The sequence below is a fragment of the Schistocerca gregaria genome, chromosome 9, assembly GCF_023897955.1.
Source record: "Schistocerca gregaria isolate iqSchGreg1 chromosome 9, iqSchGreg1.2, whole genome shotgun sequence".
Taxonomy (NCBI): Eukaryota; Metazoa; Arthropoda; class Insecta; order Orthoptera; family Acrididae; genus Schistocerca; species Schistocerca gregaria.
In genome coordinates, this window is record NC_064928.1 from 244,165,644 (window position 1) to 244,181,911 (window position 16,268).

Here is a 16,268-nt window from a genome sequence, read left to right on the forward strand (position 1 = left end):
AAATATGATGAATAGGAACAATTACAATTATAATTATTGGGCAGGAAAAATTCGAGACACAAGAGGCTGCAAATAACGATCCACTTGGTTATGCAGCCATGTGTTGTGGGCAGACAAAACTATGGATTGGCTGCTGCTTCTGAAATCATCCCAGCCTCAACCGATGGTAACCTACACGCTCCACTGACCTGCTTCTGCCTTGTCGCTACCTCACAATGTGCCTCTCCTGACCATCATTGTGCGCTGCTCTGCTGGTGTGCCCACTGGTCTTTACCCTTCTCTGCTTCTCTCCTTATCACTCATCACGACAGTTTTTCAAATGGTTAAAACTTGTCTTAATAAGGTTCACTGCACCCGTGGGCCACATCTGAACTATCAGTCTTGTTCCAATATGGAGTTATTTCAGGGTGATTGTTTGTGCACATAAAATCAGAATGAGGCTGGCTCATTTTCCATATAAAATCCGAGTGGTGCACATACAAATTGTGCCATTAATTGAGCATCAGTTTCAGCAAAAAGTATTAATCTATTTACACAATTTTCATGGACTCCAGCTCTGATTTTTAACTAAAACTTTTCTTAATCTGCTGTAGCAAAGCTATAGTAAAAAGGTCTGGGCTAGACCAAAAACTCTTTACCCCATGTTCCTAATTCAAATAGGAACTGAGCACCAAAACCCCAATTCTGCGCATGGCCTTTTAAGTCGTACTTGTCACAGTGGTTCTACTCTGTAATAATGATGATGTGTGCTAGCTATTACATTGTTACTGTTGAGCTGTGCAGTCAGTTTATTCCTTTATTGCAAAGTGAATAATGAAGCAATTTCTGGTGTACTGTGGGAATACCTGCAACTGGGACAAGTCATTTTGACGAGATATTTAGGCACAAGTGATCCACATGTCTCAGTTGTACTGCCATGGAATAAAATACAGACCATATTTGTGACAGGAAGACTATGCAAGAAGTAGTTTTAGTATATTCACTTCACAAGCTGTAACTCCACAACATTGTTTCATGCTAGTATTTGAAAAAACATTATGAACTTACACAGTCAATATTACAGTCTTAGCTGGTCGGGGTAGCCGAGAGGTTCTAGGCGCTACAGTCTGGAACTGCGCGACCGCTACGGTCGCAGGTTCGAATCCTGCCTCGGGCATGGATGTGTGTGATGTCCTTAGGTTAAGTAGTTCTAAGTTCTAGGGGGCTTATGACCTCAAAAGTTAAAGTCCCATAGTGCTCAGAGCCATTTGAACCCTTACAGTCTTAGGTAATAGTGATCATTACTATCAGCATTTAAAAGTAATTTAGTTTTGAGCTCTGTTGTTTTTACTGCTCAGTGGGGTAATTACCTCCACGTTGGGAACCACTGATAGGGAGGCATGTGCTTGTGAATTAGTACTGGCAAATGTACTATTACAGTATCAAAGTTTCGACTGGATTACTGGTAAAAATTCTAATGTTTCATTGTGCTGTCTGTCAGGCTTAATCCCTTCTTTATTAATTTGTGAAAATTTTAATATAAAATTATTGAAGGAATCTTACAGGAAAAGTGATCTAGAGATGCTTTTAGCCACTTGTAAGTGACAAGGGCAATTTAAATAGCAGAGTGTCAGAGAACGATTCATAGTTACTCATATTATGTAACTAACCTAAAAAATCCACTACAATTCAAAAGGTACAATGATGTACGTAATTACAATACCAGAATGGAAAATTATGTTCATTACTCCATATTAAGGGTGTATTTCGTTCAAAAAGGTGTGTACAATGTTGCAACTAAAATTGTGATTACTTATGCAGTGATACAAATGTCTGACAGGCAGCAGAGTAAAATTTGAAAACAAACTGAAAAAGTTTCTTCTTGGCAACTCTTCCTATTCTCCTAATGATTTTCTATTATTGTAATGTATAAGTGGTGGTGGGTAGAGCATGTACCTATACTCACAAATTAAATTGTGATGTGAATGTCTCATTCCACATCAATACATTTTATCGTGTAAAATGATCCTCGGAGTAACTAACTAACTAACTAACTTGTACAGTTAAGAAGCACTCAAAGAAAATTATTAATGACAAAACTACTAGATTTTAATGAAAGCTTACAAATTTTGATTGGGGTGAAGTTTATAATGCTAGCTCTCAATTAAAGATTTTTTTATTGATTTTGTACCTGTTGCATTTCAGAAACACTTGGACCAAAGGAACTTAACAATGAAAAAATTAGATGCACGAAATAGGCAGTACAGAGAACAATCCAAAAATATTTTCATGTTTTAAACAGGATTGTAATATATTAAGTAAAATGATAAAAACCCAGGAGGATGCTCATTTTATCTGTAACTGACTGATCACACAATAAATAGTCAGTGCAGAATATTGTTAAAAGAGAGAGAGGAAAAAAAAGTACAGAAAATGACATTTCGGTTACAGAGAATGGAAGTTTATGTGTAGCACATAGTTTTAAAAATAGGGAGAACAGTGGTGCAATTAGTGCAGTAGAGAAACCAAAAAGGACACTAAAGAAGTGAGATGGAGCATATTTCACAAAATAAAAATTAATCTCCTATTCCCATCTGAAATAAGGAAGATAATCATGACTTTTACTTTCTTAAAGTTCATATAGGACGGATAATATCTCCACAAGACACTAAAATGTTGTGGCTATATAGCATGAAGTGTTCTTAGTCACTTATGTAAAGCATAATTAATTCCCAGCATTTTCTCAGGCATTGAGATATGCCAGCCTTAGGCCTCTCTCTAAAAAAGATGATTCCACAGATGCCAATAACTGCTCCTAATCCTAATTTTTTTGAGAAGTTATTGTACTCGAGAGTTGTGTCCAAAATGTATAGTAATGTGATACTTAGCCAATAAGTTTAGATTTGCATAGGATCACGCACTTAGTAATTTTTCGTTGCCATAAACTCTTAAGAAAAACACATTATTTTGTACTCACATGTATCAATTTTTGTGCTTACTATTACTCCATATTAACAACCCTCTTTCACATCCAAGCATATTGTTTCACCAGTTTTAATTAAAACTTGTGTGTTTGTAGGTCAAGGAGAAGTTAGATGTAGTGGACTTCCCAACATACCCCGAAGTACCTCTAAGGAGACAAAGGTTATTGTCTTGAAGAGGAGCAGCAAAGAAAGGAGGGTCACTTCAAGACAAATTGTTTAATTCTTCCTCTGAAGTGTCAGCACGTTACTGTGAATGGACAATGTTCTGTCACTCTGAGGTGCGGGATTCAAATGGATTACGCTTATTGTACAGTGTGTTTATGTCTCTCTGTTGTGTGCTCTTTTTCAGAATTCAAGAGTAATAAATGTACAGTGTACAGGAATTGTGCATCTTTATGTTGTACAGTTATCTGTGTGATGACAAACTTGTCTTTAAAAAATTCTTTTGAGCAACAGATAAGGGTGTTATCCAATGTAAGTTGTGTATAACTGTAAGTACAATGGAAATAGCAATAAGCCAACAATTTATTAATTTATTTACGCTGGTAGGCTGCACAGCAGGACAGTATTCAAGTAACCATTGCAATGTTGTAATGTAATGTGTCAGAGGGAGGAAATTCACACCAAGTCATTGTAAATTATTCTTTTTGTATTGATAATGCTGTAGGAGAAAGACAATTGAGAAGTGACTGTTGTTGGCAGTGCTTAGTACAGTTTTAAGATACGGGCTTGTACATGTACTAAGGTGTTCCTGGGGTACTGGTGCTTTATGTAGGACTTTAAATGTACACTTTCTTTATACGTGTTTTATGACACAGTGTAAGGAATGTAAGTTAATGTGAGATGTATGATTATCTCCATTAGTTTCAACAGTACAAAGTATAGTGGTGCAGGAGGTGCTCCATATCTTGTTTCCATGACAAATTCACTATGAAATGGAACAGGTGGATGTGAAATCTTGGCTCTGGTATTTCTGAAATAAGCAATGACTACTTGAAATGGGTGTGTTGGACAAACTTTACAAATATACACAAATTAATCTTTTAGATTATATACTGAGGTATTCATGTGCAATATTTTATATCTTACATTCTGCGTAGATAAGGCACTGTGTGGCGGCGGGGATGATAAATGATTCTGTAAAAATCAAAGAGTTACTCAAATCCAGAAAAGTACTAAAGGTAATATTCACTGAAATGTTGTTTGTTCAGGGGTGGAGTGAGGTGGGGGCAGAGAGAGGTATGGATTTGAAATTAATCTTGTGTGTGTAAAGTGTTAGTTGGTAATTTTATTAGCGAGGAATTAAAATATTTTATTTTTGTATCAGCAATGGTATTAAGTGTAATCAGCTTTATTTTACTGTTTATTCAATAGTATATGTATATGTAAAGTGTCCCTGTTATATATAAAATGTATATTTATGTACAGCAGATGTATTGTATTATATGACACTTGTTATGATGAACAAAATGAATATTCTGGGGAGATTTAAGTCACAGCATACCAGATTTCTAAATTATTTAGTGAGGCTAGTATTGTGTAAGTTCAGATCACAGTGTTTATAACTATGCTGCACTTTTTGAATATGGGAACTGTTTTGTTTGAAACACTTAACATTGAAAACACAGTGGAAAGTTACTTACAGAGCTTTTAAGATTCTGAGATTCTACAAAACCATGCAATTTCTCTTTGAGAAACTTCTTACATTAAAATTAACATTTTTGTAATGACATTTCAGCAAAAATGTATAGAAAGATACGACACAAAAAAATTCAAAGCAGATCAGCTACAATATTCTACACAGTAGAAGCAGCCCGTGTAATGTGTCTTTAAAGTATTTAAGAGAGTACTTCTGTACATAATGATGGTTTCAACACAATTATTACTGTTTGTACAACACTTGCCTCTGCTTTTGAGGAGTGATTTTGCCTACTCTTCTTCACCAGTTTTTATTATGTTCCATGGTACATGCTGTAGGCCTGTAGTAATTAAAACTGAATACTTTCATTGTTGCATAATGCCTTTTGTATTCCAGTGAAACTAGTTGGCCTGCACAGCATTTGCAGCTGTCTATGTTGCTCAGATTCATTCAAATAAAATTTAATGATACTAGGTTGAACACAATTTCGTCACTGGAGAGATCACATAAATTCAGGGCCATCAGGTAGTAAGATCTCCAGACTGTAAATGTGACAGGAACAAGAACAAGTGCATGTACTATGATGTTTCCCTGAGTTATAAATGTTTGCACTAAGAACAGTACTAATGTGCATAAATGACTTTGATTTGTAACACTCAAACATCTAATGAAATTTCTATATTCCATCATCTTTTGGGCATGCATCTGAGATATTAATTCTTTGTTTCTATATTTGGCTGTATTCTCAGGTTGGCACACTTGCAAGATTTTTAAATCGCTGTACACAGTACTGTGGAGTAAACACTTATGTGTCATATATGTACAGATGTTATCGTATAGCTGAAACTGCAATAAACACATCTAAGGAACTTGTCAAAATTATCTTGTTGGCTCCATAGTGTAGGAAGAATTGGAAATGTCATCTGTTAAGATATTTTATTACATAGAATAAGTACTATTAATTGCCTTATTTTGTCTGTACTTTTGCTAGGTAATCAGACTCATATAGTATTGTGCAGGCATCTCTGTCTGGTTATCATCATATTATATATTTGATACTTGTGGTATTGAAGCTTAGAATTTCAAAATTGCTAGCAAATGACAAAAAAAGCAACCTATGAAGCTGGTTGAAGAGTAAACAGTAAGAGAATAAACTGTCTTCATTCTCCTTAATAAAATTAGTGTGTTTGAATACAACAGAGCTGCTTATTGATGACTGGGCTGTACTGGACCACACAGAATAAATTTTTGACATGTCTCGTGTATGCAAACCAAATGGATTGCAAATGTACGTCATGAGATGAATAAAACACAAAAACACAATTCCCATTTCAGAATTTTCTGTCTGCACATATTACTTTCATTCTCTTTGAAGTACTCACTTGCATGGGCACCGCTCGCAATTTATTTGGATAAAAATGGTTACATGATCGTTAGGTGAGGCATTGCTTCTTTGTACTGTGTGTTACAGAGCACATTATATAGTTTTGAATAAAGGGCATGGTTAAACAAATAAAAGAGGGGATGTAAGACCAGAAGATATGCAGACAACAGAGCCAGCTTTGGTCCTGATCATAAATTAAAAGTGAACAAAAAAATACTTTATGAACTGCTGAAAGTTTCTAAACCTGATGTGTAACAAACTTGGCCTGCATTGCAACCATCTAGATTTCCATTACATTGTTTTTAATCTTGCCTGCCTGCAGAAAAAAAGGGATTGCTTATGTCACTGTGTGGGAATTCTGCAATAATTCTTAGCTAAGCTTACAATTTTATTAACCAGTTGTAATTGTTCAACAAACTGACACTCATACTTAGCCCAAAGACTCATATACGCAACTACTTACGGACAGTATTAGCACTAACAATGCACTAGCGTGAGCTAGAATTTAGAGCGGCCTAATAACAGAAAAGGAATGTTGATAGTTTTCTATTTGTTATGCCACTATATCATTGTGCATTATGTGAGGTATTCAACTGTATATGAAGGTTGCACATACAACTGTGTGCTTTTTGTTGTTCAGGAGATTGTATTACGTGGATGGTGGTTTAAATGGTGCAAATAGTGTATATACAAAGCTGTCATTATTACTGCCAAAGAGAGAGCTGAAGAAACAGGTTGCATTGTGACTTCTGTAGTTTTGTGAAGAGACCTTGTGGCTGTATTTCAGTGTAGTTTAGAATCTTTCTCTGTTCCTTTATTTAAATGGATTTTCATTGAAAAAAAAGTGTTTTTGGTTTTGTGAAGTTTTGTAAAATTGTGGGAGAAAGATGGAAAAAAAAATACATATTCTGAAGTATATTTGCAGCAGTGTTCTTTTTAATGAGGCGTATTACCCAAACTGTCCATAATTATTTGGACATTCTGAAGACCAGCAGTTTTTATAATAATGTGTGACAAACACACTCAATTTTACTGCAATGATACAATTATGTCAGACTACATGTTAAAGGTTCGTAATATGTTTCTTTACAGTTTCAATGAAATTTTGGTTCACAATAAACAGCAGATCTGCTTAACACACACAATAACCTTTCACTCCCTGCACTTTATCTTGCTACCTTCACATTTATGTTACAAAGAAACCAGACTGCAGTTCAAAGATTTAAAGGATGTGAAAGAGAGTGAGACAGTGTTGTAGCCTATCCCCTAGTTAATCCAATTCAGTAAGCAAGCATTAAAGGAAACAATTGACTTTTAGAAGTGGAATTAAACCTCAGGGAGAAGAAATAAAAAACGTGAGTTTTAAGAGTGACATTGTAATTCTTTTAGAGCCAGTGGAAAAGAATGAATAGTGTATTTAAAGACACCAATAAAGGTAAAACAAAGGTAACTGAGTGTACTTTAATTGAGTCTGATGACACTAAGTTAATGGGATGCAAAGTAATGGAAAAGTTTTGCAGTAAAAGAATTAAACTTTTTAGATTGAGTAGATTTGATTAATATTTGTTCCATAGATCATGAATACGACACTTCGTAATGATGTGGAATGTGTCAGGTTAATGAAAGATGTCTGTACAAGATATTACATTACACGACACTAATACTTAAATTAGTTTTTTTTCCCTCCCTTAATTTATATCTAAAAATTCAGCCAATGAGTAGAAGGAGTTGTCATCTAGAAATTCTTTTAATTTATTTTTAAATGTTGGTTGACTATCTGTCAGGCTTTTGATGCTGTTTGGTAGGTGACCAAAGACTTTTGTGGCAGCATAATTTACCCCCTTCTGTGCCAAAGTAAGATTTAACCCTGCATAGTGAAGATCATCCTTTCTCCTGGTGTTATAGCTGTGCACACTGCTATTACTTTTGAACTGTGCTGGATTATTAACAACAAATTTCATAAGTGAATATATATATATTGTGAGGTTACTGTGAGCATCCCTAGATCCTTAAATAGATGTCTGCAAGATGACCGTGGGTGGGCTCCAGCAATTATTCTGATTACACGTTTTTGAGCAATGAATACTTTTCTACTCAACGATGAATTACCCCAGAATATGATACCATAGGAATACAGTGAATGAAAGTAGGCATAGTAAGCTAATTTACTGAGATTCTTATCAACAAAATTTGCAATAACCCTAATAGCATAAGTAGCCGAACTCAGACGTTTCAGCAGACCATCAGTGTGTTGCTTCCAGTTTAACCTCTCATCAATGGACACACCTAAATATTTTGAAAATTCTACCTTAGCTACAGACTTCTGTTCGCAGTCTATATTTATTACTGGAGTTGTGCCATTTACTGTACGGAACTGTATATACTGTGTTTTATCAAAATTTAAAGAGAGTCCATTTGCTGAGAACCACTTAATAATTTTGTGAGAAACATCATTTACAATTACATCACTTAGTTCTTGGTTTTTGGATGTTATTACTATACTTGTATCATCAGCAAAAAGAACTAACTTTGCATCCTCATCAATATGGAATAGTAAGTCATTAATGTATATCAAGAACAGTAAAGGGCGTAAGGCCGAACCCTGTGGGACCCCTCACCTGCACGGCGCCAAACACGCATACGACCATCATTGGCACCAAGGCAGAAGCGACTCTCATCGCTGAAGACGACACGTCTCCATTCGTCCCTCCATTCACGCCTGTCACGACACCACTGGAGGCGGGCTGCACGATGTTGGGGCGTGAGCGGAAGACGGCCTAACGGTGTGCGGGACCGTAGCCCAGCTTCATGAAGACGGTTGCGAATGGTCCTCGCCGATACCCCAGGAGCAACGGTGTCCCTAATTTGCTGGGAAGTGGCGGTGCGGTCCCCTACGGCACTGCGTAGGATCCTACGGTCTTGGCGTGCATCCGTGCGTCGCTGCGGTCCGGTCCCAGGTCGACAGGCACGTGCACCTTCCGTCGACCACTGGTGACAACATCGATGTACTGTGGAGACCTCACGCCCCACGTGTTGAGCAATTCGGCGGTATGTCCACCCGGCCTCCCGCATGCCCACTATACGCCCTCGCTCAAAGTCCGTCAACTGCACATACGGTTCACGTCCACGCTGTCGCGGCATGCTACCAGTGTTAAAGACTGCGATGGAGCTCCGTATGCCACGGCAAACTGGCTGACACTGACGGCGGCGGTGCACAAATGCTGCGCAGCTAGCGCCATTCGACGGCCAACACCGCGGTTCCTGGTGTGTCCGCTGTGCCGTGCGTGTGATCATTGCTTGTACAGCCCTCTTGCAGTGTCTGGAGCAAGTATGGTGGGTCTGACACACCGGTGTCAATGTGTTCTTTTTTCCATTTCCAGGAGTGTATGTGTACAAAAAATTAGGCCTACTCGCGACAATGTAAACAATCCTTTAGAAGTTTCTTACTGGAAATTACTTAAGAGATGACGATACTCTACAGATATAAAGGGGCAGCAAACGTATTTGGCACACTAAACTATCAGTAAATGCACTTAAAATTGCGGTATGAAGTTTAATCTGAAAGCTCAAAAGTTCGGCCTGGCCGCGATATGTAAACAAAACGAACTTTGCTTGATTACTGTGAAAATACGCGAGTAAGACAAAAACTTTTAATGGTACGCTTGAAGAGCACTATAATTAATGTAAAAATTAGTTTAAAGTGTTAGAAACAGTTTATTACTACTAAAATTACTTATCTTGTACAGGAGCTGTGACTCAAACGTCCGTGTAGCAGGCGCAGGGCTACCAATTTAATTATTGCATGAATGAAAAGTTTACCACAAGCATTTAAATGTGCTACATAACTTTAAATTTATTGTTAGCTAAACTTTTTGTGGTTGCCTGCAAGTTATTGATAATGTGCGTTTCTTAATAATAATAGACCCATTTCGGGACCAACAATTGTGGTTTTACGTGTTTATGAAGATTTGCTCTTATACCTGGTACTGAATCTGGGGATTGAGCTGGAGATTTTTACCGGATGAGGCATTGCAGTGGTCAGCACATTGGCCTCGCATTCAAGAAGATGACAATTAAAGTCCCCACCCATCCATAGATTTCCCTAAATTGCTTAATAAAAATGCCAGTATGGTTCCTTTGGAAAGGGTAGGGCCTATTTCCTTCCCCATACTTACCTGATTTGAGCTTGTGTTAAATCTCTAATGACCTCGTCAATGAGGTGTTAAATACTAACCTTTTTTTCCTTCCTTCCCAATGATTTGAAAGTGTGATACATTACAAAAGATGACTTTGATAAACAAGTAACTAGAATGAGCAACAATTTCAACAGTCTTTACAAGATATTGTTTCAGACCTAGAAGCCTTTAGTTTGGCATAGTGATTTCCTCCAAACTATGATACTGTACAGGTCACACTTTAACTTGACCCCTGACCGGAAGATGCTGGGTGGGGAAGCTTAAAATTGTACGGCAGTGGTTGTTGGGACAAGCGCCCCCCCCCCCCTCCTCTCTCTCCCTCTCCCTCCCCCCCCCCCCCTCTCTCTCTCTCTCTCTCTCTCTCTCTCTCTCTCTCTCTCTCTCTCTCTCTCTCTCTCTCTCTCTCTCTCTCTCTCTCTCTCCCCCCCTCCCTCCCTCCCTCCCTCTCTCTCTCCCTCCCTCCCTCTCCCTCCCTCCCTCCCTCCCTCTCTCTCTCTCACCCCCCCCCCCCAGGGGAATCAGTTTATACCTTATAAATGGAACAGACATGTAATGGATTAATGTGATGCAGAAATGACATGAAAGTTGATGAAGAGCTGTTAGAATGACCATGTGCAGCTTCTTAACTCATTTAAAAAAATACTATTATTAAATACCACAAACGTGTTATTTTCACAATGGCTACATATTTCTACAGTGCATGATATTGTTAATGTACATAAGGATGGCAATGAGTGCAAACATTCTGTAGTGGCATGAAGTCCGTCAACATTCACTGATTAGAGAAGGGCCAAATTAAAGTGTATGATCTGTATGGCATTGTGGAAACATTTTCCAGAATAGCAAATTTCTCTTACTAGGCAACCTGATATGTATATTAGCCTAATGACACTTCTGTCCACAATGCAAAAAAACTCTGCCTTTGGGATTGAAGGAAATAGGGTGGATTTACTTTACTGGCACATCCAGAGGCCCAAGATAAACACCAGATATTTTTGGAATGAAAGCATGTTAGTGAACAGAATAAATGCTCAGAGTATTGGACTTGCTTTCTGGGTGGATTTAGGATTGCATAGCATATATAACCCAACATATCATTCTTAGTGGGGAATCGTCAGATGTACCTTGAGACAGGGTTATATGCTTGTTACTCTCCACATTATTCATAAATTATATACTTCATACCATCAGAAGCTCCACAGAAGTATTTATGAACAATACCATTTTATACATTAAAGTCGCAATGCGAGGAAAGTGTAGTAAAATACAGGAACACCTGCAGAGCCGTACTGCAAGATACATGGACTAGCAGTTTACTCCAAACACAAATAAATTTAATTTATTCCATATAAATAGGCAAAGTGTCCCACAACTGTAGCTGGAAAATGTAGCAGCCATAAAATGATAGTAACCGTTTGTAGTAACCTAAAGTGGGGTGACAACCGGCTGTAGGAAAAGCAAATACCAGACTGAGATTGACAGAATCCCAAGAAATCTTAATTCATCTATGAAGGAAGTGGTATACAAAATATCACTTGTTTGATCTACAACTTGTTAAATGAACATGATGGAAATATCAGAGAAATTAGAGTTCAAACAGGTACTTGGCAACTGTCACTCTTTGCATGCACCACTTGGGAATTGACCAGAAAAGAGAGTTGGTCACATATTGTAACTCACACAAACACCTTGGTGTAACAATTTGTGGGGAAATGAAAATGACCAGATAGTCTCAGTCATGGGTAAAGCAGGTGGTAGGATACCGAGAAAATGCAGTCAGTCCTTAAAGGAGATTGTTTCGTAAGCGGTTGTGACCAGAGTAGAATACTGCTAAAGTGTGTGGGACCCCAAATAGAGTTAACATGGGAAACACAAATACAAAGGACAGCACAAAAGGTCCCTGGATTGTCTGACCCAACAGAGGGTACCAAAGAAGTGCTGAAAAACCTGAACTAGCAGACATTCAAAAATAGGTACCAGCTATCCTGCAAAGGCAATCTTACAAAGATTCAAGAAGTGAGTGGTAAGTGTGAATGTGTGTGTCCACAACACTTCATTACTGTCTCTGTGCTCCCAAACAGTTGATCTACAGAAATAGGTCCTAAGCTTGCAATTACTTCTGCGATACCTGCACGTTCACCAGACACTACCGACTACTGCAGCCCTAACCACAAAATTAAAGGCAGAACAACTTGTGAAACTTCACTATTCGTGTACCAACCAACATATGTTCATTGCATGATGCTTTTTTTATAAGAATGACCACCACTAAACTGGCTCAGTGTGAATGGACACAAAAGTAGTGTCTGCTCTGGGGACACCCAGAACTCAAGATGCTGAGTGTGCTCTACAGCTTGAGCTAATGAACCAGAGGGCCTTCTACACCACAATAGGTTCTTTCCCCGTCTGTCCCCACAGTCTCCTTTTCCAATTTCCTTCTACCTGGTAACCACATTATTCATTTCACTTTCACCCAGTACTTTTTTAACATCTGGACTGAAATTCCACAAGGCTTACTAGTGCACAATTATTGATCTATTACTCTCTGAGACACCAAATTACTTCATATTTGTCTCCTTCTGTCATAGCAACAGACTGGTTTCCATCATTATGACCTGCCCCTCCTTTCCAATTTCCCCCAATGTGTCCCTTTTCCCTGCTTAAGGAAGCAACTAACTTTCGCAGAAGCTAGGACAGTTGTGTCTCGTTTTGTGTGTGTCTGTTGATGGTTCTTGGAATTTCACCTCCTGAGGACAGGTAAGTAATGGCTACCATTCTTTCTCCTTGCAATTTTGACAAGTGTCATTTATCTACTTAAATTCATGTCAAGCTCTCAAACAAATGGATTTGACTAGCCAGTATATCTAGGAAGACCACACAAAGTCAAAAGAGAGATTCTTTTATGTATATACACTAAGCTTGTGAAACTGTCTCCGAATGCAAAAATGTGAAAATGTTTTCCTCTTCCTGTACATCACACACACAGCAGAGTCAGAAATCACAATACCCACAGATACAAACCGACTTATCTGAACAACCTAGCTCATACATGTCATCAGTATCACAGACATCTCTCTCCAATCCTGGGGCTTGAGTGGTCTGCCATTTCTTTCAAACCTTCCCCAACCCACTGTTTTTCTCCTCTCTTGAGAGAAAACGAACAGTTTCAGAAGTCAAAAGATAGATTAGTATTTCCACACTCATGATGTCTGTTGGCAGTACTGGTATTTCACCTTTTGAAGGTAGGTGATAGTGAGCCATTCTGTCTCTGCAGCTATAGTTTTCTCGTGCAAATTTTACTATTCATACAATAAGTAAAAGGAGAAACTGACTGAATGACATAACAATGTGTAGCCTAAACCATTGGTCCTAGAAACGTTTAAATTTTCTGGGAATATTAAGAAAGGATAGTTGCATATAATGGAGATGCTGGGCCACACACAGACACAACAAAAATACTGTCAGAAAGTAGGGCCAACAAAGCCTTCATTGGAAATAGATCTCACACACACACAAGCGCGCGTGCAAATGCAACTCACAACTCTCACACACAACCACAGTCTCTGGCTGTAGAGGCCAGACTGTGAGCAGCGGCGCACGATGGAAGAAGCAACCAGTTGGTGGGGGTAAGGATGAGGCTGGGATGGGGAGAGGAAGGGATACCAGAATACGGGTTGCGGTAAGGACGGTAAAGTGCTGCTTGTGGGGAGCACACAGAGTGTAGGGCACCTAGATGCAGTCGGGCAGTTAGACGGAGGGTGGGGGTAGGAGTAGAGGACAGAAGTAAAAAATTTGTGGATGCATCTAACCTCCTGACTGCCCCTACCTGTTGTATCTTCTCTCCATCTTGTCTCTGTACACTCCCACAAGTAGCACTTTACCACCACCCCTCCTCCTCCTCCTTATTGCAGTCTGGCCTCAGCAGCCAGATACTGTGATCACGTGTGTGTGTGTGTGTGTGTGTGTGTGTGTGTGTGTGTGTGAGAGAGAGAGAGAGAGAGAGAGAGAGAGAGAGAGAGAGAGAGAGAGAGAGTGTGTTTCCAATAAAGGCCTTGTTGGTCGAAAGTTTACTTTCTGACTGTCTATTTGTTATGCCTATCTGCAACTCAGCACATCTGCCTTATGGGTAGTACCAACTATCCCTTTCATAATGTTGTCATTAATCCATCCTGGATTTTCCAGTCTTTAAATTTTCTGGGAATATTTATTTGTAGTAGGCTGCCACTGAGAAAGATTTTATAAAATTTAACCTCTTAAGGGACTAAAAGGAGTATTAACTGTAGTTTTGGAAGATACAACATGCCTAGCTTAAACCATAAATTTTATGGATGAGCCGTGGTGGTTCATTCTACTTTCCTACTATCGATAGCTTCTAGCTGGCGTCTCACCAGGTGGCACATATTACTCCCTTGTATGGTTATCACTGCCCTAGCAAGGCTTCAAAAAGCAGCTGCTGGAGTGGCATCGGGAACGCTTTGGAACAGTGCAGTGCAGGCAGTTTGTGGAGATGGGGCCAGCAGCAGTGCTCGAAGCAGTGGACACGGAGTGTGGATCGGCACAATGTCTTGTCTTCTTCTTCACCAGAACTGGGTAGAAAGGAAAAGGGTTCGTTTGCCTATGTTGTGTATATCTGGTTGTTCTTGGCACCAATTTGCCGCTCCACAAGCTGATGTTTTATTTTTATATTTGAGGTGTCGTGCACACCTTTTTTATTGTTATGTGGTTCTAGGACAAATATATTGCCCTGCCTGCTCTGTTTTTTAAGTCACTTGTGTTAATCTGCTGGCAACGGTTCTCTCTAAATATTTGTCATGGTTGATTATTCAGTTGATGACATGTTTATGTAATATGAATTTACCACATTTGGCCTGCCCTTAGGCTGTAGGATTTATGCCCTGGTTTGTATTGGGTAGGCACACTTGCTCAAAGTTGCAGCTGTTCCTTTGCAGTGTATGAAATTTGGTGCCTTCCGTTGTTTCTGGTTACTATGGCAATTTGAGTTACTAAGTAATGTTCTCAGCTTTTATGCGTAATTATGTCAGGGTTCTGTGAATTACCTAGTTTTTTTTAAAAAAAGTTGCGTTTTGTTTTTAAATTTTTTCTGAATTTTGATATTTGTTTTCACTATGTTTTAGAAGCTGGTGTGTTCTCTGGGGTTCTTAGTATCCAGCCCTTTAAGTTTTGTGTGTTATTACCTCCAGCTAATGCACCAACTAAGTTATAGGTTGACTCTTACATAGAAGATTACAACAACCAGCCACGCTATTTTTTTTAAAAAAAGCACCATTACCAGTTTTGAACCAACAGGTTCATCTTCCGATGGCTAGTCTGTTGGTTCGGCGCTGTTTAAAGAAATAAATAGAATTGTAAAAAGTGGCTGGTTGCTGTAATCTTCTATGTAAGAGTCAACCTATATTATGTACACAGCCACAGGCTCAAAATGTCAAAAACTGACAAAACAGCATGAATTAAGTTGCTGGGAGAGCTTTCTGTGTCGGCAGCTTCTTGCCGCATGGGCCTGGCCAGCTTGTGGCCTTGTGGATGGCTCTTGATCATTTCCTAGCACGGCTCGCAATTTGCAGCCGTGTTTCCTAACTGACTGCTCATGTTATCCTGCCTTCTACTGTAAATGAAATTTTGCTGTTGGTCAAGAACCTTTATTCATTAATTAGCTTTGTACAGGGAATTTTCCCTTTAATGTGATGTTTCTGTTTAATCTCTATTATAACTTTGTTCTAGATTTTATTTTAAATTATTTGGTGTGCACCCTTTAGGTAAGCTGTAAAGGCAAACTGTTATGTCTTGTTAACTAGTTAATATTTGTCTTTTGGGGACTGTCTAATGTCTCCGTTTTGAGATCGCTTACAGAAATTTATCTAGAGCTCAGTTTTAATTATTTTGTTGGTTTATTTAATTTTTTAAAATTTACTTTTGTTTAAATGTCAATGTTGTTGGAGTCTTAGATTCTCACTTAAGGCCATTTAAAGGGTATTATTGCAACTCAGTGACTGCATTATTCACTATTTTCAACATTTTTCATTTAACTTGGAATTTTCCTACCTGTTTTTCTTAGAGGAGACCTGTTT

General features: G+C 38.5%; 1 protein-coding gene across 7 annotated transcripts in view; it reads left to right on the forward strand.

Annotated features, from left to right (window-relative positions):
- LOC126291845 (alpha-(1,6)-fucosyltransferase-like) overlaps positions 1-6,904 on the forward strand; it is a 367,775-nt gene extending 360,871 nt beyond the window's left edge. For all 7 annotated transcript variants that reach the window (XM_049985560.1, XM_049985563.1, XM_049985564.1 and 4 more), the window contains one exon: positions 3,059-6,904. In XM_049985560.1, the coding sequence (XP_049841517.1) occupies positions 3,059-3,136 (78 nt within the window). In that variant the 3' untranslated portion in view covers positions 3,137-6,904. The remainder of the gene's footprint in view (positions 1-3,058) is intronic.
- The last annotated feature ends 9,364 nt before the right edge of the window (positions 6,905-16,268 follow it).